The sequence below is a fragment of the Callithrix jacchus genome, chromosome 5 (genome assembly GCF_049354715.1).
Source record: "Callithrix jacchus isolate 240 chromosome 5, calJac240_pri, whole genome shotgun sequence".
Taxonomy (NCBI): domain Eukaryota; kingdom Metazoa; phylum Chordata; class Mammalia; order Primates; family Cebidae; genus Callithrix; species Callithrix jacchus.
In genome coordinates, this window is record NC_133506.1 from 152,627,639 (window position 1) to 152,654,932 (window position 27,294).

At 42.0% G+C, this 27,294-nt stretch overlaps 1 protein-coding gene across 14 annotated transcripts in view; it reads right to left on the reverse strand.

Annotated features, from left to right (window-relative positions):
* The window catches only part of STARD13 (StAR related lipid transfer domain containing 13), a 554,175-nt gene that overhangs the window by 230,861 nt on the left and 296,020 nt on the right, over positions 1-27,294 (reverse strand). For 2 of the 14 annotated variants that reach the window (XM_078375281.1, XM_035302455.3), the window contains exon 1: positions 25,080-25,468. The exons of 11 other annotated variants lie outside the window; for them this stretch is intronic. In XM_078375281.1, the coding sequence (XP_078231407.1) occupies positions 25,080-25,203 (124 nt within the window). In that variant the 5' untranslated portion in view covers positions 25,204-25,468. Of the gene's footprint in view, positions 1-530; positions 25,469-27,294 lie in introns of those variants that run through there. One more of the 14 variants, XM_078375282.1, reaches the window with a different exon arrangement.

Below are 27,294 nucleotides of genomic sequence, written 5' to 3' on the forward strand. Positions count from 1 at the left end.
AAGGGAAGGAAAATGAATAACGAAAATTCAAAATGGACAAAAAGTCTTGGTATAACCTAGGATTTTGAGTCCTTTTCTTCAAAAGACCTTTTTATCTGAGGTACTTTAAAGAATTCTTTTATCCCCTTCCCTTGGTCCCATTACGGGTTGAATAAACTATCCAAATGTTACAGTCCAAAAGCGAAGAAAACATTTTTTTAAAGGGTAAAAAACTGTGTACACTGCGTCCCCACATCACCTGAGAAAGTCATCTTCAGTCCTGACACCCAACATCGTCTCCGTTACTAAGAAGCAAGAAAGTGAAGCTGAAAGAATATACAATTCATCAACTGGTGAAACGTGCGAAGGCGATGTATCCCCGTCTCCCTCCCTCCCTCCCCCAGAAACACAAGCACTGCACTTCAGTGGCGTTAAAAACCAGCGCTTCCTTTCAGAACAACTGTAAAAAAATCACAGGATGTAGAGAATCATTTTAAATAGGTAACACAAATAAACAGGAAATCCCCTCTTCCCCACCTGGCCTTACTCACCCACTCCCTATGCTAGGAAAGCCCGAAAGAGGTTTATCAGCCAGAAGAGCCGTTTTCACTTAGTTCAACATCCACACTGGAGTTTTGCAAAGAGGCCATCAAGGTAAGAAGCTAAATTTGAAATGAAATTGTCTTTTACTGTATGTCAATAAAGTAATGTAAACCAAACACAATACCCTAGGCACTGAGTTCCCGTTTTAAACTATTGTCTTTGGTTTCTTCCTGTACTCGACATTGAGGGGGAAAAGGAAACTGCATTCAGAGCATATGCCGTGTGATATAATGGTGTTTTCAAAGTGGGGTTCACAGATCAACAGCCTCACAGTTCCCTGCAATGGTTCTTAAAAATGCAGGTTCCTGGACCCCCATCTGTTCAATCTGATTTTCTGACAGGTGGACCCCAAATTATGTCTACTGAAAAACACCTCAGAGTGATTCTTTTGTCCTAGAACTTGGGAATTAGTAAAATGACTGCTTCTAAATGCTTTCACATAGGTTGTCTTATTTATCAGGCTAAGAATATATCTCATCTCAGTTCTAGTAATCCATTCACACTCAGGTGCTCTTAGAATTGGTTTTAGATGTTGATTCCCCTTTAAACAGCAATTACCATGCTGTTCTTCCATCTGGGACACTTCGTGGTCAAGTGCCTGAGCCATGTGACTTTGTTCAAGCTCCTAAGCCTGCATGAACTTTGGTTGTATCCTATGAAAAATTAGCATAATACTGACTATCTAGGACTGTTTTATATATTAATTTCAGTAACAAGTGTGCCTGGCACACGGTTAGCACTCAAAAGCTGTAGTTAATTTTCCTTGAAGAAAATGATGCGCCTAAGAAACAGTTGTATATTTATCCACAATTAGTGCGTCAGTCCTAGAGCACCACACTAGATATGTGATTATAAACCAACGTCACAATTTAAAATGTACATGTAATACCTGCATATCTTCTGTCTCCATTAAATAAATTCTTTTGAGAGATGATATTTATTTATTTTTAAAATGCCAGCCTGCTTGAAATATTTTCCAAATGCTCTTTTGAGTACACTCTAAATGTATGTGATGAATATATTTGGTAATTTTTATTTTTCATTTACATTTACATTTTATAAATTTATTTTTTGTTTTTAGAGACAGGGCCTCACTGTCACCCAGGCTGGAGTGCAGTGGCACAATCATAGCTTACTGCAGCCTCAAACTCCTGGGCTCAAGCGATCCTTCTGCCTCAGCTTCTCATGTAACTGGGACTATAGGCATGGGCCACCACATCTGGCTAATTTCTTAAATTTTTTTGCAGAGGTGGGGTCTTGCCATGTTGCCCAGATTGGTCCTAAACTTCTGGCCTCAAGGGATCCTCCAGCCTCAGCCTCCAACAGCACTGGGATTATAGGCATGAGCCATTGTGCTGGTTCCTTTGGTTATTTTTATAATCAACATGTTTTTGATCATTGTAAGTAAATAAATATAATTTAAATGGAGGGTGAAATCTGTCCTTTCAAATATACAGTAAAAGTGTTACATTTACTCACTTTGAAAATGGATTTGCTCTTTATAATAGTTAAGTTTTTCATGGTCAAACTTGATAGAAAGAAGGTGATTGATCTTCAGGGATCTAACATTGAAACCTGAACAAAGAGGAGGCTTGTTTTCCTGTGTGGTTCAAAAGTTGGCAATTCCCAAGAAGAGCTTCAAGCGTTGCTGACATGAGGAGGTGGGCCACTGATATCACTGGATGTAAATATTTCAGTCTATGTATGGCTTAATCATACCTATACCTTAACATGCTGTTTGTTTTCTGTGTACTATCTCTCCATAGGGTTCTTAATTAATATACCTGAGTGTGAAAATTGTTTCTCCAACAATAACGATTTCTGTCTATGGCTTCTAGATTAAGCAGAATCCAGGTACAACGGTGATAGAGACTGTGATATGAAGTAGTCTCTTCTAAACCAATATGGTCAGAGGTTTGAGGGCTCTGGAAACAGATCATGTGGTTCTTAATCTTTGCTTCAGAGTACACAGTAACTCTTAGATTTGAGACCCCAGGCCAAGAATCACCTAACATTTGAGACTCAAAGTGTCCTCATTATAAAATGGGTATGTTAACAGTACCAACCCTCTGGGTCACTAGAATGAAATGAAATAATGCATGGAAAGTGGTTAGCACAGTGTCTGTGCTAAGACATAGCAAGGACTCCATCAATGCTAACTACTGTCGGTTTTTCTAGGATCTCCACGATGGCAAGCGACGATTTCAACCAACGTGGGGAAACACATTACTCTTTTTGAAAGATTGACCAAGAATGGGTAAGAGGGATGGGGTCATGGGATACACGGGAGTTTTTCTAAGCAGCACAACCATCTCCCTAACTTAGCTCATAATTCCCTTGTGGTCTTATAAGTACAGTATTAATATTTCCCACATGCGAAATAGGGCCCTTGGGTCACAACAAAGGGTTCTAGGGTGCCAGCGAGTTATCAGTGGAGGTAGACATCAAATTCAGCATTGTTTTCAGCTGGGTTCTCTAATAGTTCACTGCCTTTCATATGCAGATGATTTGTTATGCAATAATTTAATTCAATGCTTTTCATAAAGAATGCCACAGAGGGCCTGCTTCATGTGTGTTACTTTGTTGTTGCCCTGGTGACATTTGAAGAGCCCTCAGGCAACTACAGATATCTGGGGATTCCAGAGAACAATTCCATGTGAACAAAAAGGCTAAGTGTTACAGTGCAGTTGTTCAGTGTAGATTCTCAAGTTCCGCCCCATGAATTCATACTTTTCTTCTGGCTTCTTATTTTCTTGCCTCTAGTCAGTATGTTACATAAATTCAGCTTTCCATGAGAGGTTGAAGTTACACATAAGCAAATAACTCAAAAATTTTAATGAAATGTTGTGAAACCTTTTAAACTATGTACTTAAAATCATGCTGTAAATATACTAAAGTCATAGAATTACAGGATTTTTTCGTCTTTTATATTCTTTATTTTGTGACAATTTAATCTTTATGACATAGAAAAATTGTATATATTTAAAGTGTACAACTAGATGTTTTCATATGCATTATGAAATAACTATCACATTCCAACTAATTAACATATCTATTACCTGTATATAATTTCCACTTTGGTACCCTTTGACCAACATCACTCCATTTCCCCTCTTCCCAGCTCCAGGCAACTACTATTCTACCTTTTATTTCTATAGTTTGACTATTTTAGATTCTACATAAAGGGGAGCTCATGCAGTATTTCCGTATCTGTGTCTGGCCCATTTTGCTTGGCATAACTTCCTCTGGCTTAATCCATGTTGTCACAAATGGCAGGATTTTCTTCTTTTTTAAACCTGAATGATGTTCCACTGTGTGTGTGTGTGTGTGTGTTTATAAAATCTTTTACTTTTCTTGAGACAGAGCTATAGGTGATTATAGCTCTGTCACCTAGGCTATAGTGCAGTGATACAATCTCGGCTCACTGCAACCTCTTCCTCCCAGGTTCAAGTGATACTCATGCCTCAGCCTCCTGAGGAGCTGGGATTACAGGCAGCTGCTACCATACCCAGCTAATTTTAATATTTTTAGTAGAGATGGGGTTTCACCATGTTGGCCAGGCTGGTCTCGAACTCCTGGCCTCAGGTGATCCACCCACCTCCACCTCCCAAAGTGCTGGGATTACAGGTGTGAGCCACCACTGCACCAAGCCAAAATCACATTTTCTTTATGTGTTCACTGCAGGACACTTAGGTTGTTTTCCATATTTTCACTATTGTGCAAAATGCTGCAGTGGACATGGGAATGAAGAGAGCTCTTAACAGTCCTGTAGGATGGCTTGATCATATGTTCTATTTTTAATTTGGAGAACCTTCCTACTTTTTTCATAATGGCTGTATAAATTTATATTCCTAACAACAGGGAACAAGGGGTCTACTTTCTCCACATCTTGGCCAACACTTGTCGTCTTTTATCTTTCTTTTGTAATGGTCACCCTGAAAGGTATGAAGTTATATCACATTATGATTTTGATCTGCATTTATCTGATAATTACAGATGTCAAGCACCTTTTCATATGCTTTTTGGCCATCTGAATTTCCTTTTCTGAGAAGTGTCTATTTTGGTCCTTTGCCCATTTTTTAATCCAGTTATTTGTATTTTTGGTATTGATTTGTATGAGTTCCTTATATACTTTGGATATTAAGAATTTTAAGTAATCATTCATAGTTGTAATGATTTTTTATCACTGAAATCCTGCATAAAGCAGGTCATCAATAAATACTATGAACAAATAAAGGTAGGCTTTGACATTCATTTCAGATTTCTTTTCAAGAGGGTGCTTCTAAGGTAACCATTGTGCAAAAGCCCCTGAAAAATCATTCAAGAAGTGATATTAGTTCCACTATGGAAATTATTGGCAACAAAGTCTCCGTAATCACCACATGTACTTCTGACACTTACTTTAACTCTAAACTTGCAAATCCACATAAGGGCACCAAGGCTTGGAGCGAAGTCCCCAGAGGCTAGAAACCCAGAATTTCTAAACAAAGGCCATCTTTAGAAGCCATGGAGGACCTCACACTCTTCGTATCATCCATGCAAGAAAAGAGGCTCTTATGATTATGCCATAAAGTTGTAGAGCAAAGTAATTTAGAATGGATATAAAAATAAACAGGGCTTGTGATGCTCACGACAGAGAAAAGGAAATAGATTCACATATTCTTATCATCCTGGAGTCAGAAGAGAATTTGCAGACTATCTGATAGAGCACGAAAGGATGACGTTTGCGAGCTCCTCATCTGGCTCTGCCCACCTTAGGAGTCTTCTCTTCACTGGCTCTTTTTCTTGCACTGCAAGTCCCAGCAACATCAAATAACTCTATGCTGCTCTGTGCATTTCTGCTTCTTTGCCTGTGCTCTGTACTTCCTTCTCTTTCTAGTGTAATTTCTCTCCTTTGAGGCTCAACTCAGAGACCTTCCACCCCTCTGATCTGTCCCTACATCTTCTTCATTCTTTTTTTTTTTTGAGGCAGAGTTTCCCTCTTTGTTGCCCAGGCTGGAGTGCCATGGCACAATCTCTACTCACTGCAACCCTTACTTCCTGGGTTCAAGTGATTCTCTTGCCTCAGCCTCCCGAGTAGCCGGTATTACAGGCTTGTGTCACCATGCCTGGCTAATTTTTTTTTTTTTTTAGTAGAGACTGGGTTTCACCATGTTGGTCAGGCTGATCTTGAACTCCTGACCTTAGGTGACCCACCTGCCTTGGCCTCCCAAAGTGCTGGGATTACAGGCGTGAGCCACCTGGCCTCTTTTTCATTCTACTATTGTACTTGTCCTGAGTTCCTTGAGTGTTAGTTAGAAATAGGGTCTTTTTCATCTTTTTACTTTCCATGCAGAGCATAGCATCTGACATATGATGTTCACTCAATAAATGCTTTTCATGGATGAATGAATGTAGCTAATTTCTTCCATTTGCATAAAAAAAAACAAGGACCAGAGGTTGCTCGCTCCCTCCTCTTAATTATGTGGTAGTCTTTATGTAATTAGCAACTAAGTATTTTTTGTATAATTGAGACATTAACTGAATTTGAATAATCAAGGAGGCCTGTAAAAGGTTTCACTGCTTCCACTTTTGGCCTGTATTGTCATTTCTTTCCACCTTTTATGTCATAGACCAGGTGAACTGCTAACAGCAAATCATACCTCAAAGCATATCCAGACTCTCCCAGTCATAAGGCTGCAGAAGATCTGGCTACCTGTCAACCCATTCCCTAACCCTCTCTCGCTGGCTCACTGCATTCCAACCCCACCAACCTCTCCGCCTATCTACAGACACTTCCACAGGCTCCTGCTTCAGGACTCATTTCTGCCCTCTTCCTTCTGCCTAGAACATTCTTTCCTCCAGATCTCTGAGTGTCCCTGCTTTAATACCACTTCTCCAGAGAGCCCTTTGGCAATGAACTGAATGTCTGTGTCCCATCAAAATTCATACGTTGACATCCCAACCCCCAATTTGATGGTATTAGGAGGTAGGGCTTTTAGGAGGTCATTAGGTCATGAGAGTAGAGCCCTTATAAATGGGATTGGTGCCCTTATAAAAGGGAGCCCAGAGAGATTTCTCACTCTCCTTCTGCCATGTGGGGATACAACCAGAAAACAGTAGTCTGCAACGTGGAAAATGGTGCTTTTTAGAATCCAACCATGCTGGCACCCTGATCTCAGACTTCCAGCCTCCAGAATGATGAGAAATAAAAGTCTGCAGTTTCAGCCACCCAGTCTACGACATTCCGTCAGAGCAGCCGCACTACCCAAGACACCTTTCCTGTTCACTGTATCCAAAATAGAGCCCCCTTTCACTCTCTAGCTTTTCTACATTTTTTGTTTTTTTTTCTTCATAATATGTTAATCACAGCAGTTAATATAATTATTATTGTCTCCACCACTTGAATAGAAGCTCAGTAAGGCTGCTGATTTTGTCAGCTGTGTTCAACACCGAATCCCCAGTGCTGTGAGTGTTTAGCGTAGTGGATCCTTAAGAAACATTTGTTGAATAAACTAAGTGAATGAGAAACTTACAGACTTGGTAAAAATAAAATCATATCATTTGGAAAAATATTTTAAAAAACTCATTTTTGCCGGGCGCAGTGGCTCACGCCTGTAATCCCAGCACTTTGGGAGGCTGAGGCGGGTGGATCATGAGGTCAAGAGATTGAGACCATCCTGGTCAACATGGTGAAACCCCATCTCTACTAAAAATACAAAAAATTAGCTGGGCATGGTGGCGAGTGCCTGTAATCCCAGCTACTCAGGAGGCTGAGGCAGGAGAATTGCCTGAACCCAGAAGGTGGGGGTTGCGGTAAGCTGGGATCATGCCATTGCACTCCAGCCTGGGTAACAAGAGCGAAACTATGTCTCAAAAAAATACCACCACCAACAAAAAAACTCATTTTTTTCTCAAGCTCTATAGTAATACTAATAATATTAAGTGGCCAAAAAGAAACATTTCCATCTTAAACAGATGACAAATACATGTTTAAATTTCAACTATGCCAGCCAGGCACAGTGGCTCACACCTGTAATCCCAGCGCTTTGGGAGGCTGAGGCAGGCAGATCACTTGAGGTCAGGAGTTTGAGATCAGCCCAGCCAACATAGCAAAACGCTGTCTCTACTAAAAATACAAAAATTAGCTAGGCATGGTGTCAGGCACCTGTAATCCCAGCTACTCAGAGGCTGAGGCATGAAAATCACTTGCACCCAGGAGGCAGGGGCTATAGTGAGCCAAGGTCACGCCACTGCACTCCAGGTTGGGTAACAGAGTGAGACTTGGTCTCAAAAATAAAAATAAAAAATAAATTTCCACTATGCCTTCTCCATTTCCCTCCTCCCTCCAATAACAACAGCAGTATTCGTTTCCTTTAGCTGTAAAATGAAGATTTCCCATTGCACCTTAGGAGGAGGCTAGAGGGTAGGAGGAGTTTATCATGCACAAATCTACAAAGTCGACAGGTGCACCAAACATCTGGGGGTGGGATCATGGCAGGACAGGCGGAGTTTGGGGTCATGAGAGGTAAACTGAGGAGGAACTCAGGAGGGAGCAAGTTAATGCCTTTCATGTCCTTCTGGCCTTCCTTTAATCAGTCACTGAGTCAGCTAGGCTGCCAACAAACACTTATAAAACATATCTCATGGGAAAGGCCTTGCTCTTGAAGTAAGGCACCATCTTTTCTCTTGAAAAGTTGGTACTCTAGTAGACTAATTTCAGAAACAGGCATCTTGCTCAGAAATGAATGGCCAAGTAAGATTTCACTTATAATCACAAGAGTCCGTGTGACTTGAAGCTGGGTTCTAATCTCAAACTTGTCACTAAGGAGATAGGTGACCTGCAACAGGTGAATTTAACCTCTCTGAGGTTCCACTAGCTCTTCTTAAATGAATGACTTGGACAAGATCATCTATAAGACATCCATGTGCTCTAACACTTCATGACTCTGAAAAGAAAAAAGAGGTAAAAATATTGGCTGGAATTCCCTTGTAATATTAAAAAGGTTGAAGAAATAAATATATTATCTATCAAAAGCAATTCGCCTTTTCTAAGTTTGCTAGGCACTGGTTTGCAAGAGAAGTAAGAGAAGGCATCCATTCTTGTATCTCCTCAACAACTAGGTTATTTTACTATGTAGATTATACAGCAGAGAGTGAAAGATTTTTTTTTAATGTAAGACAAACTTTCTCTCTTCTTGTACAAAAGAAATCTTACGGGTGAGACAAGGACCAGACTGAAATACTCAGCAGAGTAGATGGAAAGGCAGGAAACTGGAAGCTGGATGAGACCCTACTCTGCATTTTATGACCTGCACTGAACTTGGCCAAGTTCCTTCACTTACCTTGTTTTTAAAATAATGATCCTGACCTCAGTGTCATGGAAGGATGACATATGGAAAAACCCTGAACCGGGGCCTGACACACAGTAGACCCTTGCCAGGGCTGGTACTCCTGCCCTCTTGCCCCCAAGACATAAAAGGAGAGACCCTTAAGAAGTGGGAGTAGGTATCACCAGAACGGAAGTGGCAAGGAAATAAACGGCTTGATCCAGCTCTTTAAAAACGGGCAGGATCTAGGTAGGCTGAATGAAATAAAGGTATCTGACCTGGAAGACATTCCATGGCACAAGACATGAGCCTGAAATCGCCATGAGAGTGTAGCACCATTTCCAAGCACTGGTGGAAGGACAGCGCCGGCAGGCAGTCAACAAACACCTGGAAAGCTTATTATGTGATAAATACACACACTCCTCTATCTCCCACTCCCCAGCAGCACACACACACCCCGCACTCACACATTTTAAAATATAGTCTGTATTTTAAAAGGCTTTTCTGGTAGTTCTGATGCTCCATGAGGTTTGGGTATCACAGGCTGAGTGGAGTTAACAGCAGCTGACTGACCTGGACAGGGCAGAGCTCACACCGGGCAGCTGGAAAGTGACGGGAAAGGCCAGCACTGAGTAGGAGGCTAGACTGCAATGCCCCCTTTCATGCCCCTGCCATGATGCTCTGGGAAGCCACATGTTTTTCCTATCCTCATTTGTCTCATTAATGCAATAGAGATCACGGCACCCACTTGGTCTCCTGTGACGGACTTTTGTTACAATCTGTCGCTGTTCTATTACATTCATAGACTAACACTTAGCTGTAAAGCACTAGAGAAAAATTCAGGATCACCGTTAATCCCCATCATTATCATGGAGACTCACAGATGCTGGAAGGCCACAGCCAGTTCCCTCTGTGACACCCTGTGAGAGGCAACAGTGGGGCAGGACTCCAAAAATGTTCCATAGTTCCATGCTGTCACTATTGATACCCATGGACTGTGATGCCTTCCTAAGTGCTAGACTGTGATTAGGGCGGGGGTCCTGGAGTCACTGGCATCTCAGAAGTCATGAGAGTCATGCCCTTTTCTCAAACCTACATAGCTACGAGTAGTGGGTATGTGCCTTGCACACGCCACCTCACCTCTGCCGGCCTTGGTTTCTTCCCCCTAGAGTAGGTTAGTAAGAGTAAGCATGGTCACTATGTACCATTATGTAGGCTGTGATGTACATACAGCAAGCAGCCATCGAGGCGTGTGGAGGCTGAAACTGTACCTGAAGCCCCAGGTACATTCACCAAGTCACGCAACTATGGGGCTGCATTGTCACAGAGGAGTCATCTTTGTCTAACTCATTATCCCAGAGAGGACTGATGTGAATTTTCTAAATCACAGGAAGGTGCTGTTTGTGCTAACAATGACCCTGGTAGTACCTGCTGAGAAGCCTGGGTATTAAGTAAAAACATGCATGAAGTCCTTAGCACAGTGCCAGGCATACAAGAGAGTCCAATACCGGGTAGCTGTTAATGTTAAAATACCATTCATTCATTCACTCAACAAGCATTCATTGTGCACCTCCTATGTACCTGCTACATGCTAGGCAGCTGGCATGTCTGCAGTGAACAAGATGTTACCCTTTCCCTGGAGGAGTTTGTAGTTTAAGGGTAAATACAGACACACGAGTAAATGATTATATTCAAGTATGGATACAGGAGGTCTTCTCCAGTATGATCCTATAGCTTAAATTTCTGAATACTGATGACTGTACTACTAAGGTTTAATTTCTTTCTTTTTTTTTTTTTTTTTTTTTTTGAGACGGAGTTTCGCTCTTGTTACCCAGGCTGGAGTGCAATGGCGCGATCTCGGCTCACCGCAACCTCCGCCTCCTGGGTTCAGGCAATTCTCCTGCCTCAGCCTCCTGAGTAGCTGGGATTACAGGCACACGAATCCATGCCCAGCTAATTTTTTGTATTTTTAGTAGAGATGGGGTTTCACCATGTTGACCCGGATGGTCTCGATCTCTTGACCTCGTGATCCACCTGCCTCAGCCTCCCAAAGTGCTGGGATTACAGGCGTGAGCCACCATGCCCGGCCAATTTAATTTATTTCTACAAATTCAGCATTTTACATCTGGAAAGTAAAACTTGTTATGACTCTTCGACAAAGCTGCTTACACATCTCATACTTCCTTGTGTTCAGGTTAGACACACAAAACAGGCTAACCAAGCCACTGTTACCACCTTTGCCCACTTGGGTGCCAAGACTCTGCTGTCCAAGACAGGTACATTTTCTTACAACATGGCCTAGAATCGGCTGATTATAATCTGCCTGCTGGCTGTGTTTGGTGGCTCACTCCTGTAATCCAAACATTTGGGGAGGCCAAGGTGGAAGGACCGCTTGAGTCAGACAGTTCGAGGCCAGCCTGGGCAACATTCTACAAACATTAAAAAAAAAATAGCTGGGCATGGTGGCATGTATCTGTAGCCCCAGCTACTCGGGAGGCTGAGATGGGAGGATAGCTTGAGCCAGGGAAGTTAAGGCTGCAGTGAACCAAGATTGCACCATTGCACTCCAGCCTGGGTGACAGAGCAAGACTCTGTCTCAGAAAAAGAAAAGAAAAAAAAAATCTCCTTACTTGTTTGTGCTCCTGTTCAAAACTACTCAAATATATTATTGGATGAAGTAGCCGAAGAACAAGTGAAAATGCAGGTATGCACTCTTATTTTTAATTGGCCAGAAATATCAGGTTGGTGCAAAAGTAATTGTGGTTTTTGCCATTGAAAGTCATGGCAAAGATCGCAATTACTATTGCACCAAGATAATACTTTATATTAAATAATAACTTTTAAACAAAAGAAATATATATGTGGGTGTATGTATATATACTTTACATTGTTAAATGGAGTTCTGCAGATATCCTGCATTAGCAAAGGAGGATTTAACCTCTGCAATTTTGTAAGACTAGCCCAGTCAGCTTTAGTGCTTCCCAGACACAAATGGGAATAACAACAAAATAAAATGTTGGCAGATATAAAATCCCTGATGATAAATGATAGGCTTTATTACCACCTCTCCTAATTTCCTTTTATGAGTAAGTACCCTAGGGGAACCTACACAAGAAATGGCTTTAATGGTTTTAATAGAAGTGGTTTAATGAATTAATCAATTATGAGCATTGTAAATATTTAATTAAGAAACAGCTTAATTAAGCAATTTTAAAAACTAAGATCTACAAGTCTATCATATTAAGAGTTGTACCTTGTCCCAATTTCCTGTTATTCCTCAGCACCACAATACTTTTAAAAAACTAATTAAATATTTGCATCATTATATGTAATAAGGAAATACAATCACTATATTAATAACTCTGCAAACATCAAGGGTCATGTTATTGCCTGTCTTTATAATGCTGTTGTCAGAATCAATAAACAATAAAATAAAACAAACACACTTTCTTTTTTGGGGGTTCACCTCCCCCAAAAGTAAGGGGCACAGAGGATGTGGATTGTGGATTGTAGATGCTCAAGTGCAGGCTTCCAGGGTCCCACCAGTGATTTACACATGGTTGTTGTCTATATAATACCAAGTCACCGGTGAAGGTGAATTCACAAAGCAAGTCTGGTTCTGCGAGGAACTGGCTTCCCCTGAGAGCAGGATCAGCTACATCACTGGCAGGTCCAGCACAAAATGAAAACACGGGCCCTCCATTCAGCAGTTATTAAGAATTTCAAGATGGTAACAGCAGAATGTTAAACCAAATGAGGGGCCCTTCTATGCAGAGAGCCCTGTGTGACTGCACAGGTCACAGGGCCCTGCAGTCAGCTCTGCTGGTGTGTGGTACAAAGACTGTTGAGATTTTAGAGGTGTTTGCAGGCTCTGCACTCCTGACTTGTCCCCTCTTGTCCCTTCTTCAATTCTGGTAGATGTAGTTCTAATAGCAGAAAGTACCAGTTATAAATTGCTGGTGTAAGTTCCTAAGCAGCCAAAGCTTCATGGGAATGACACTGGTAGGTTTCCTAGGGTACACTTACGGGCTTCTGCCTTTTCTCTCAACTATCAGACCAACCCATTAAATCCAGACAGAAAAGGTACTAAAAGACTTAGGACATTAAGGTTCTTTTAGACTCACGGTCTGGTTTTATGGACTCACTGATCTTTAAAGTTAAATGGGACCTTAGAGATTATCTAGTCCAATTTCTCTCATTTTAATTAGGTCTCCATCAAATTGCATTTAGGCCCAAAGCATGCAGATGAATTCTCATTTGCATAGCTCCACAGCTGATGGTGATTTTGATGATCAAATCACAGTTCTCGGTCTTTTACAAAGACAAAATGTTAGTATAATGAATGATTCATGCTATAACACTAATGGATCTATACAAGATACTGCCAACCATGCTGACAATATATTCAGCATTTGATTTTTTAAAATACCAGTCAGAGCAAGAAGAGTGAGCTGAATGTCTTAGTACTTGGAAATCCCTGGACATGGGATCTAGAATGGGTTCATAAGATACAGGAACCAAGCAGATGAATCTAGAAGTGAAGGAAATGGGTGCTTTAGGGTGTGAGTTAAAGGATCTCTTTTACCAGGAACACATGTCTCTGCTGCTCTTTCCCTACTTACACGTAGGTTTTCTTCCCTTATACAGTGTTTATTATGGACCAGGCACTACACTAAGTTTTTTTGCAAATATTAACTCATTTAATCCTCATAACAGTCCTCTAAGGTAAGTACTATGCTTATCCTCCTCTTTAAAGTTGAAGAAACTGAGAAACATTGAGATGAATTATCTCGGCCAAGGGCCCACTGGTTTAAGTGGAGGAGGCAGGATTCGAACTCGTGTAGCTGTGACTCCAGTAGCTGCACTAGATCGTGACGCTGTGCCAGTCATCTTCCATCATATCCTACTACCACCAATGCCACCCTCTACTACACTGTTACAGGAACCAAAAGTTAAAGGGCATTCATTGAAAACACGGAACAATCTATGCTTCTAGCACTGTAGCCATAGTTGTGGCAAATATTTATGTCACCATGACTGAACTGATGCTAATGTCACAGATGTTAATACCCATTAAACAGTTTTGATTTTATACATGATATCCCAAATAGCTTCCATCCCTTTCCCATCCTTATGGTGCTACTCTAAAGGGTTATGCACATAGTTTTCATTTGTTGTTGCTTTGTTTTAGATGTAAGAGCTAGAAAAACACTGACCACAAAGCCTCTCTTTTTTTTTTCTGTTTAGAAAGAATAAAATCATCTATAAAACAAATGCAGAAGTTCTTTTGACTTATGTTCATTCTAACATTTGGTCCTCTTTTATATCTACTGCTTAGGAAATCTTTTCTTTGCACTAAAAGAAAGACACAATTTATTTCCAAGACTATGAGGATAATACCTTGTGGCCAGGAAAGGTGCAATCCATCATTGTTTTCTAATTGCTTTTTTTTTTTTTTTTTTTTTTTGAGACGAAGTTTCGCTCTTGTTACCCAGGCTGGAGTGCAATGGCGCGATCTCGGCTCACCGCAACTTCTGCCTCCTGAGTTCAGGCAATTCTCCGGCCTTAGCTTCCTGAGTAGCTGGGATTACAGGCATGTGCCACCATGCCCAGCTAATTTTTTGTATTTTTAGTAGAGACGGGGTTTCACTATGTTGACCAGGATGGTCTCGATCTCTTGACCTCGTGATCCACCCGCCTTGGCCTCCCAAAGTGCTGGGATTACAGGCGCGAGCCACCATGCCCAGCCCTCTAATTGGTTTTTAAGAGCTCTGTGATGAATACAACTCAACCTCAGGTAAGGGAGGAAAGCACTAACTTGCCATCTTTGTGATGTCATGGTGACAATATGTATGTTCCCACAAAGGGATAGATTAACGTAACTTATACTTGTTATGCTTTCCCAATATTCAAAGACTCATACTTTTAGATGTTCTTCTAATAACAAATACTAATTTTCAATGGAGAGACACTCTTTTTTTGAGATAGGTTCTCACACTGTCACCCAGGTTGGAGTGCAGGGCTCACTGCATCCTCAACTTCCAGGGCTCAAGCAATCATCCCTCCTCAGCCTCCCAAGTAGGAGTAGATAAGACAGGCACATGACACCGTGCTCAGCTAATTTTCTTCATTGTTTGTAGAGACCGTGTCTCCCTATGTTGCCCAGTCTGGAAAAACACTTTCAAAGATCCTTCAAGAAATGAGAAAATGTTTCTACTTTATACAGAGATGCAGAGGTGCAGAGAGAATAAGAAGCATAAGACTTTCCAATTTAATATCATTGCAAGTAAATGTATTAATTTTTTATGAGTGGCATAATTGTCTCAATTGTTCACTAAATTCCTATAGAGGAAGGAGAAAGGAGCATTCAACAATCACAGTATACCATGATGCACAATAGATAATATATCCTCTATTGTACAAAAGAAAAAAAGAGAAACATAAGATTCTGCAAGTTTTATTTTGGATGAAAATGTTGCTAAAGAAAGATTCTGCCTGAGAATGGAAGATGTCTTGATGCAGCAGATTTGCAAATAAAATATTGTGTAGTCATGGCCCATTCTATACTGCTCTTGTGCAATTTCTGGAAGCTTGCTTCATTTTTGGTCAGAGAGATGAGTTGAGTGATTTGGGCAGCATAATAAAATTTGTGTGCCTCGCCCAGATACAACCACAGCACTGAATTCATATCCTGCTACTGTCCCAACATGCTTTGACAAGGATGCTACTTCATGGCTCAGTAAATACTTATTGACTAACTACAGACGTGACAAAAATGTTTGTCCTTCAACTCGACTGTTCTGGGACTGAACATTCAAGGACTCTGAAAAAAGCCCAGGAATGTTGTACGACTTTCAAAACCACCTTTATTTTCATTTTGCAAGCTCACTAAACTTCCAAAGGACAGAACAGAAGTATACTATTGGATAAACTCCTAGGAAACTATAAGGTTTTAAAGCAAAATTTTCTCTATAAGCTGCTTTGTTCAATATAAGATGTAAAAAGCACAAAGGAGAAGCAGATATTAATTTCATTAGACATGCTCTATGTCTCAATGATCAAGTTGGTGGCTTACAAAAAAATCGTATTCTGTGGACCTCTCAAGAAATTTCTCTGAATGGTTGAGCATGGTGGCTCACGCCTGTAATCCCAGCACTTTGGGAGGTCGAGGCAGGTGGATCACGAGATCAGGAGATCGAGACCACCCTGGCTAATGTGATGAAACCCCACCTCTACTAAAAATACAAAAAATCGGCTGGGTGTGGTGGCACGCACCTGTAGTCCCAGCTACTCGGGAGGCTGAGGCAGGAGAATCACTTGAATCCTGGAGTGGAGGTTGCAGCAAGCCGAGATTGCCCTATTGCACTCCAGCCTGGGTGACAGAGTGAGACTCTGTCTCAAAAGAAAAGAAAAGAAAAAGAAAAAGAAATGTCAGTGAACCAGCTGGGCTTGTGCCTCTTACTCAGAGCAGCCACCAGCAATTAATGAACATGGTCTTTCTTTGTTCCAATTCAAGGAGGACACTGTGTTATCCGGTAGGGTAGACCAGCATATTGCCAATAGGTTAGGCCAAGGTTAAGTTACACTCTTTACAAATGCAAACTTTTTTTTTTTTTGAGACAGAAGCTCTGTCACCCAGGCTGGAGGTCAGTGGCATGATCTCAGCTCATTGCAACCTCCTTCTCCTGAGTTCAGGTGATTCCCTGCCTCAGCCTTCCGAGTAGCTGGCATTAAAGGAATGCACCACCACACCCAGCTAATTTTTGTATTTTTAATAGCGATGTTGGGCAGGCTGGTCTTACACCACAGCTTCCACAAGTGCTGTGATTACAGGCATGAGCCACTGTGCCTGGCCACAAATACATTTAAGGCATTGGTTATCTACTTTTCTTTAAAAAGTTTTACCTTAACCAGCAGTGTCATGGGTAAAGCATAACCCTTAAAGGTCAGTAAGTGGATCCTATATTGGAAAAATCAATATACAGAACCTTTCCTACAAGCTAAGTTTTGTTTGATCAGGCTATTCCTAGGTATCAGGACACTGGCGAAGTCCCGCCAAAAGTAAAGCTCTTATTCCAATATAAGTAGGCCCAGCCAGTTACAGTAACCAGACAAGTGTTCATGCTAAAACCATTTTTTATTCAATAAACTGTGTTTTTCTTTTTTGTGCATATGCAGGCAACTTGAGAAGCGTTTTTTAAAATATATATATTTTTTTACTTTGCAATATAATTTTTAAATTAAAAAGGCATTTTGATTAGTGAGGCTTTTTTTTCTTTTAAAGAGACAGGGTATCACTCTGTCACCCAGGCTGGAGGGCAGTGGCATGATCATAGCTCACTACATCTTCGAATTCCTGGACACAAGCTATCTTCCCGCCTCAACCTCTTGAAGTAGCTGGGAGTACAGGCATGAGCCACCATTCCCAGCAATATTTTTTTTATTCATCAACAGTTCTGGGACCAAATTTGTAAATCTATCACAAAAGATTATTCAATGTAGCAGTACTATTGTGATAGAAGAATGTTGAATTCAGAAATAACATTGCTCTCTTTCTCATTTCATGAGTAGTTAGTATGTGCATATGTATATTTATGTCCAAATATTGTGCTCTAATCAAAGAGCACCCCAGGACTTGGCTCTTGGCCCCTCCCCCTTATCTAGAATCTCTTCCTAAGTAGCTCCACCCAGTTCCAAAGTTTTATAGCGTAGTCATATGCCAATAATTCCCACATTATAGCTCTGGCTCTGACTTGCCTACAAAGCCGATACTTACGCATCCAATTCTTTGACTTTTACTTTTGGATGTCTAGTAGGCATTCCAAAGCTAACGGAACCAACAGAGAACCCTTCAGTCCTTTTCTCTCCCACGCAAATCTGTCAGTTATCCACATCTCAGCCAACGTTGCTACACTCCACTTGGCTGCTCTGATCAAAAATCTGGCTGGGTGTGGTGGCTCCTACCTGTCATCCCAGCACCTTGGGAGGCAGAGGTGGGAACACTGAGCCCAGGAGTTTGAGACCAGCCTGGCCTGGGCAACATGGAGAAACCCCATCTCTACAAAAATTAGCCAGGGGTGGTCATGCAAGCCTGTAGTCCCAGCTACTTGGAAGGCTGATGTGGGAGGATGCTTGAGCCTCCAAGGTTGAGGCTGCAATGAGCCATGATTCCACCACTGCACTCCAGCCTGCACAACAGAATGAAATCTGTTTAAAAAAAAATCTAGGAGTCTCCCTAGCTTCCAACAACCAACCTGTCAGCATTGTCTCTACTTCAAGACATACTCCAAATCTGTTCCTTTCTCTTCATTTCTATCAATATCACCCTAGTCCATGTCACTGTTTATCTTTCACCTAGACCACCACCAGTAGGATTCATTCAGGTCTTGTCACTCCTCTGCTTAAAGCCCGTTATTCTTATCTCCCGTAGAACCAAATCAAAACTTCTTGCCCTGGCAACAAAGCCTAACCTTATCTTACAACCTGATCCTCTGTCTACGCTTCTGACATCCACTCCTACCGCCTATTTCATTATTTCCCAGGCACCACTGATCTTTTTTTTCTGTCCCTGCGATATGACAAGTTCCTCTGACCTCATTTAAGCGAAACTTTCCTTAGGGCTTAGAATATAACCCTGTATTAGCCCCGGAATTCTCCAAGTGATTATGTGGGAATTAAGGTAAGTCAGTGGTTCTCGACCTGGACTACACAGTGAAATCTTCCACAGGGCATTTAAAAATACGGATATTCAGACCCCATCTGAATTGAATCAGAATCTTTGGGAGGAGGCCAGAGATGATTCAGTACTTCTGAAAGGCTCCAAATGAGTCTATGTGGCTAAGGTTGGCAGCTCTGATACATGTGATGTGCTCTTCTTCTCTATTTTTAATTGTATATTTTCCTGACTTAGATGTTTTTTGCTACTGTTAATATAAATAGCATCTAAATGTAGTCTCATCTCCAGAGATGTTTAAAAAACAAACACACACAAAAAACCCCTGGCAGAACAGAATGGTCTGTTTTTCACAGAAAAGTGATGATAAAATGGTCTATTTTTCACAGAATGGTCTATTTTTCATACATGAAAAGGATTGGCTAGTATCATCCTGTACTTTTGATATTATGGAACATATTTAGATTTTAATAAGGAACTTTTTGTGGCTCGTATGTTATGCTTGATCTTGCTTCGCATTGAAGTCTCAGTCTTGTGTTTATATCACTTCACAGGATGCTACTGTTGACTCTGAGAATGAACGAACCTGTTTTAACACGAAAAGAACTCACGGAAATTTGGTGGAATTAATGTTTCTAACAAAACTTGAACTTTTCACTGTTTTAAGTCAGAATATTTTTGGCAGCAATAGAACTTCCTGTGTCTATAAGAAATGATTTAAAATGAGACTATAAAAAAGATCAAAAGACTTAGACATCAATTAGCTCATAGGCTACCTAAATATTGTTATATGAGTATAATGGAATCAAACATATGGATTACATTTCCATTAAAATAGAGTAGGGTTTTAAAGCAGAGGAGCAGAAAGCTTTAGAAAAGTCATTTGAATGTTCTTAGACTTTTATAGCTAAAAAGTAATTCAAGCTGCTTACAAACACCAAAAGCTAAAGGGTATGCTTCTGCCTAAAGAATTTAACGATGTCATAAAAGTACAGAACTGTCACCAGCAGTGGCTGATTACGGAATGGGGGAAGCCAAAATAACCTGTCACTCTCCCACCTTGAAGAAACCTGCTGTGCATGTAGGGTTTACAACAGCATCTCATTCTTGTAGCTCTCCCAATGGTTGTGGGCAGAATGAACCAAGGAGGGGCCCTGACAAACTGGATATACGGCTGTTTGTTTGTTTCAAATCTCTATAAGCCCATACACTAAAGATTCCAGTGGGATGATTAGAGGACGAGTTGCTTTAGATGCACAGGGCTGCCCTTGTTACTCCAGGAGGGAAGAAAGAGTACTTTTCCAATTCTTTTTGTTATTCCTTTGTAATTGAACCGCAAGTGACAGAGGACCTCTGTCACAAAGTCCAGGAAAGAGGTCACGTGGTACCATAGGAAATAGGCACAGATGGCTTTTGACTTCCGATGACCTGGATTCGAATCCTGCTTTGAACACTAACAACTAAACAATTACCATCATTACTGTAATCATGGATACTGAGATGACAGCGAGAAAAACTTGCTGGGCCCCAGGAAGAGTAGAATTTTAGAAAATTAAGAAGTATGCATTGACAACAATTCCACAATCTAGTGGAAATTTAGCAACTGCCACACAATTGGAAAGCCCAAGAGCTCCCAATATAAGTTCTTCTTTAACAATATCTCCTTTTCACATTTTTGCAATGAAATGAATATATTCGAACATTATTCGTAACTTATCCTTACATTGGTTTCATTATTTGTGTCACTATGACCTAAGCTAAGAAATGCTTTTTCCAGGCTATTTGTTCAAACAAAAAAAAGGTCTTGCTTTAGGGCTTCCTTGTTAGGATTTCAGATTTGACCTGGCATTTGCTAAGGACAATCTTACAAGCTTTTGTACCTCTGGTACCCAGCCTCCAAGCTGGCCCTCAATCGTCCCCACCTCCTGGTAGCCATACCTTGTGTAGTCAGTTCCTTCCCACATGATATGTCACTTCTGAGATCAGGTTATAAAGACTGCAATCTCTGTCTTGAGTGCATGCTCTTTTCTCTCGGATCTCTGCCATATTGTATGTCAGGTACACAAGGCAAGAGATTGAAGCTTCTAGCCAACAGCCAGAGAGAAACCAAGGCCTGCCAACACACCTATGTGAGTGAGCTTGGAAGCAGATCTACCAACCTCAACCAAGCTTTCCGATGACTGCCACCCAGCTGACAGCTTCAAGTCCACCTTATGAGAGACACAGAGACAAAAGCACCCAGCTGACATCCTCAGGCCCCAGAAACTCTAGGACACTAATCGTTTGTTGTGCGTTTTTTTAAAGAAAAAGGAATATACATGTGTTCCCCTCCTTCCTGAATATGGTCCCATGGCACAGAAACCCATAGGCTTCAACATGCTTAAACAAATCTACTTTTTGTTTTTCTGTTCAGTTGACAAGACAGCTTTTCATGAAGAGAAATAATAGTGAGTTAGAAAAAGGATTTCCTTCCTTGGGATGTAAAAGAGCAAAAGGGAGAATCAAATGCCTTCAGAATGCCCTAGATAGTAAATACAAGTCTATTTATTTTTTATTGTATTTATGCATTTATTTTTGAGTCTCACTCTGTTGCCTAGGCTGGAGTACAGTGGTGCAATCTCAACTCACTGCAACCTCCACCTCCTGGGTTCAAGTAGTTTTCCTGCCTCAGCCTCCAGAGTAGCTAGGTTTACAGGTGCACAGCACCATGCCAGGCTATTTTAAGTTTTATTTTATTTTATTTTTAGTAGAGAGAGGGTTTCACTATGTTAGCCAGGCTGGTCTTGAACTTCTGACTTCAGGTGCTCTGCCTGCTTCAGCCTCCCAAAGTGCTGGGATTATAGGCATGAGCCACTGCACCTGGCTGCAAATACAAATTTGTTATAAAGTACTTTGATCACTGTTCCACTGACTAAGTATAGTAAGAAGAAATTTTTAGGCAAGTTAAAGAAGTTACAGCACAAAACTTACCTGATTTAAAAAAATAAAGCAAGACAAAAAAAAAAAAAAAGCCAATAACCTAATATCATCTCTTGACAGAACAGATGCCCTCCTGGGGAGTATTCATACATAGTTCTACACCACGCAACATCATTTCAGTCAATGACGAATTGGACTGCATATGTGACCGTGGTCCCATAAGCTTATAATGCCATGTTTTTACTGTACCCTTTCTTTTCTCTTTTTTTTTTTTTTTTTTGATGGAGTCTTGCTCTGTTGCCCAGGCTAAAGTTCAGTGGTGTGATCTTGGCTCACTGCAACCTCCGCCGCTTGGGCTCAAGCAATTCCCCTGTCTCAGCTTTCTGAGTAGCTGGGACTAAGCACACACCACCACTCCCGGCTAATTTTTGAATTTTTTTTTAGTAGAGATGGGGTTTCACCATATATTGGTCAAGCTGATCTTGAACTTCTGACCTCAGGTGATCCACCCACCTCAGCCTCCCAAAGTGTTGGGATTATAGGCGTGAGCCACCACATCTGGCCTCTTTTTTCTTTTTGAGACAGTCTGGCTCTGTTACCCAGGCTAGAGTACAGTAGCACAATCTTGGCTCACTGCAACCTCTGCCACGTGGGTTCAAATGATTCTCAAGCCTCAGCCTTCCATGTAGCTGGGATTATACATGTATACCACTACATCTGGCTAATATTTTGTTTTGTTTTATTTTTTAGTAGAGATGGGGTGTCACTATGTTGGCCAGGCTGGTCTCTAACTCCTGGCCTCCAGTGATCTGCCTTCCTTGGCCTCCCAAAGTGCTGAGATTACAGGCATGAGCCACCATGCCTGGCTACTGTACCCTTTCTTTTTAGATGTGTTTAGATACACATATACTTGCCATTGTGTTACAACTGCCTACAGCATTTAGCATAGTAATACGCTGTACAGGTTTGTAGCCTAGGAGAAATAGGCCATACCATACAGCCAAGGTGTGTAGTAGGCTATACCATCCAGGTTTGTGTAAATACATTCTATGACTTACACTTGATTCACTCAACCAATGAAATTACCTAACAATACATTTCTTAGACTATATCCTCATTGTTAAGTGACGCATGACTATGATTGGTTATTCTGGCATTGTGAACTGAACCATGTAAAGAGCCCTTTTACAAATGAAGAACATTTTCATCTAGAATTGATGCCAAGATTAATAACTTAAGTATTTCAGTGTCTCATGGCCAAAGTTCCATATTTCAGCTACCTTAGCAAGAAAACCCAAGAAAATCAATTTGCATCTAAAAGCGCCTTCATGGAGTTGGCCTAGTTTTGTGGCAGGCATCCCAGCTTGCTTAGAGAAGCAGAAGTTGAAGTCTGCCTCACACAGGATTGTTTGGTCCCAGATGAATAACCTGCTGGCATCCACTGTGAGCAGAGTGGTAAGCAGATTATGGGTAAGCAGATATTAATATTCTGATTAAACATTTTCAAACCTCATACCGCTATTTTAAAAAATAATTGCCCTACTCTTGAGAGCACTCTTATATTTACGATCCTAAAACCACTTTTAGCCTTAACTTCTATATATTCACGATCTTCAAATCTCTATCTATAGTTTGTTTTCCAGGATCAAAACTTTTTCCCTTCACCACCTTAACTGCAATGTAAAATTCATGTGACTATGACTCTCTTGGACAGTCTTAATAGTTTTAAGTCTTTACATGGCACTTTCTTCCTTCCCAGATCTCTTCTTGAAAAAGAGCTGCAGTCATCTTTGGTCTCAGGTTCTATAAAAACCCAGCACAGCTTGGCAGGCCTCCTGGAATGACTCCTTGTTTCCTGAGGACCCACTGATTTAACAAACTTAACAAACGTAAATAACAGAAGCTATGAAAGAGACATTTGCAGGAAGCATTCTGAAGTTATGAAGCAACAAAAGTTTATTAGACCACAAAAATTTCTCTAGCACCATCCATCATGTAGAATATACAATTTCACATGATAACAGGGAAAGTCATTAATTGTTATTAATTGAGGTCTACAGTGCATGCACAGGTTTCTAAACACCAACAGTCAAAACTTCTGGGTTACCACAATTTATTTCTGGGTCCAAACCAAAAAAGTCTGTTTATTTCTTGGGTGCACACTAAATGTGGCCACTGTGTTGGAGAGAAAATACGGAATGAACATTGTATGCTTACAACATTGAGTGTTGGAGTCATCCATAATCTCCAACTCTAATTTAGCTTGCTAGCAACCTTCTCTAAAGGTGCTATAGACTCTGGGCATCTTCCCCAGAATGCTTTCAGGCTGATGAGGGATATGGGTGCACTGGATTAAGGGCAGAACATCTAGCAAACCTCTTGCTTTATGGTTCAAATAAGGAAAAGAGGGAGGAGTTCAAAGAAGGTTCAATCTCCCACTTCACCAGTGATGTCCTTTCCTTCTGCCTAGGCAACAGACCTTCTTTTCTAGAACTGTCTTCTGCACATGTGGTCGTCACTGCCTAGCTCAGGACATAGCCCTGGAGAGGACCACAGAGGCAACCGGTTCAGACCTTGCCTCAGTGTCCCCTCGGGGTCCTTCTAGTCGTGCTTCTCCCAGACTCTGAAGAATATTCCAGCAGCAAGCATGTGGGGAAAGGGGGCCCTAAACCCTGCACAGCCCAGGAACTGTGCTGTGGAGCCTGGCCACCTTCCCTTATTGGGGCAGGCATGAGGCAGTGTCTAAAGGGTCCTAAAGCTTTCAGTGAGGGCTCTGAGATGGCTGGACCGCTCACTGCATCTTAGCCTACAGAGAGAGGGCTCTATGGAGCACGAAAAGAAGCAGCCAGAGGCAGTGTGACACTGGAGGAGGTACTAAGGAGGGGGCGGCCTTCTGATCCAAGCAAGGATTCTTAAGGACTCCTGACTCAAAACAACCACTTCCTCTCTTGCTCTGATTTGTGGACAATTAAGTCCCAAAGGGAGGCCCTTCCTTGTAACCTCAAAGGGAGGAAAGCCTGCTCACAGCTGGACAGGAGCTGCGGGCAGCTACTGTCCACCTGTCTCCCTTCACATCCTTCCCTCTACCCCCCCCCCACCCCCCCCCGAGCGGCTGGTCTGGGGCGCTTTGGACATGCTACTTGCCTTGCGTTCCACTCTCCCTCCCAGGCACTCAGTGGATGTGTCCCACTTGGAGAAGGCGGAGTTGGGGAAGGGCAGCCCTAGCGGAGGGCCACTTGGTCTGGGCACTTACTTACTTAAGGTGGAATGGGATGGCAGCGGAGCAGGAGGCAGCCTAGGCAAAAAGGCAGCCCGGGGCAGCCCAGATAACCCCTGTCCAGCGCCCGCCCGCAAGGAGCACCGGGCCGGGCTGTCAGAGCGCGCTCTCGGCAGGGAGCCCACACCCACCAGGGGGTGCGGCGGGCTAGCGCTAGGGCCGCCCCGGGAGGGTGGTGCCCGCAGCCCGCTCGCCCCGGCCCTGGGCTCTGAAACCCATGCCCGGGATTCCAGGGTGGAGAAGGGCAGCGGGCCTGGGTGGGCTACGCGGCCGGCATCTGCCTCCGCCCCCTGGGTCCCGGCGTCTCCGGGGCACTGACCTGCCAGTCGCCTCTCCCGGACGTTCTTCCACAGCAGATCCCAGGCTCTGGCCGTGGAGTCCCGCAAATGCTCACTGATGGATCTCCTGAGCTGCGTTTGGCAAGGTTTCCTTTTGCTGGTCATTTTAGATCCGTCTTCATAACGACCGGCTGGCTCGCCACCGCCACTCCCGCGTGGCCTGCAACTCAGACTCCTGGCGACTGGAGAGGACGGACGCGGCACTCCCGCCGGGGTCCCGGGACCCAACGCGGGTGTGACATGGGTCGGTCCCTCGCTGGGAGGCTGCACCAGGCTCCCGGACCGGGATGCCTGGCCACCAGGAGCGCCACGCTAGGTTAACCTCTGCGCTCGCCAACTCCTCTACTCCTTTCCCACTTTCCCTCTCCTCCCCTCCTCCCCTCCACTGGGCGCTCCTCCACTCCCCTCCCTCCCCTGCCCTCCCCCGACTGCCTCGCGCCCCACTCAGTCCAGCAGCGTGCTTCCCCCTCCCTCTGTCGCTCAACCTGACAGCCTGGTCCCCAGAGCCCCCCACTCAAGGAGCTTCCAGCTACTTTTCCAGTTTCACCCCGAAATCAGGGGCTGGACCATATTCCTCCTATTTCTTGATAGTTTCCTTTATTTTTTACTTTCAGAAATCGCCACCTTCACAATTACTACAACAACAAAAATTTATATTTGCCACAGTGAGAGAATAACTCATCCCAGTTTCCCTGAATTCAAGTCACTTGACGTCAGCTACTCGGTTGGCTGACATTCTTTTGATGTTCAATATTGGTGATCTGAAGACTGTGTTAATCCTTCCTGCCTTCTTCAATGAAATAGTTATCTGGCTGCAAACTACAATCAAGTTAATATGGTTGGAAGTGTCAAAATATTTATTTCCATTGCGAAGGCATTATGAGGAGGAAAATAACTTTTAAATATTAAGGTCAAACCATGAGGAACCTCCCTAAAATAGACGTATATACTTTGAGAAAGCATTACAATCTGTATGCTGTTAAAAAAGTAGGTACTAGGAAGAAGTGAAATATGAAATATGAATACAAGAATTTTCAGGTATTTTAGCCAAAAACATAAAATAGGCTTGTAATCAGAAATTAACTCTGATTCCTGAAGGACAAAAGGAAATGTATTGGCTCTGTAAGAAACACATCACCACTGAAGTCCAAGTCCACTTCCTGGGCTTCGACTCATTCATAAGGAGAAGATAATACTATCTCGGGCCTCAGGGCTCCTGCAATTCACAGAGTTCTGCTTCTGAATTGCTTTGAGGTCTTGCAAGAAAGTAACTGTGACAACATTTAATTAAGTCAGAGTTGTGATTAATGCCTTACACCTCAGGTTTGAGGAGGGGAACAAATTTTTTCAAAAGGAATTTCTGAATTCTTGAATCTGCAAAATTGCTTGAATCCCATTTCTTTTTAAATGTCTTTGTACTAGGCTGTCAAATAATAACCAAAATTTAATCTGATATTCATTCTAATTTCAGGTGCTCCACAGAAGTTTGAAAATTAAACTTCTTCAGTCTTTCCTCTATTTATATAAATTGCTACTGACTTAGGGAATGGAAACCAACAGGTACCTAAAATATTCCCTTTACATTTCTGCTACACTTCTAGTAAATATTCCCTCCATCAGTTTATCTTGTTGGTAGAAAACACGAATAACAGGGATGATGGTAAAAAAAAAAAAAGTCTTTAGTCTTATTTTGTTACTTTAAATATTTAGAAATGTTAACTAGTGAAACATATGTCAGAATGAGCTACAAAGTAATGAGATACTTCTTTTTTTGTACCATCCTGGTAAACCTTCGAAATAGTCAGTTATGAAACAATAGGTTATGGATCAGAAATGGACTTGAAACTATGGCAGCCAGTTATAGACTAATCCAGATTGCTTTCTGGACCCAAGCCAAGTACCCTTTTGATTCCATCCTCTGCTTTGTATGCATGTAGAGGTAACAAAATGCTCTGCTAAGAACAAGATTCCTGTTATCTTAAAGTGCCTGCTATACAGTGTAACAACAGAATGTTTAACAATTACATTCCCAGGGAAGCTGTGTATTTGACTTTTAGAAGGGACCTCTTATTGAATCAAACAGAAGCCGCAGTTTTAACATTATATACGTGGGAACAGAACAGAACCATTCAAGCTATTTCAGTGATAATTTAGCTTTCAAGAGCCTGGGCCCCTACTACTTTCTATTCTAACACG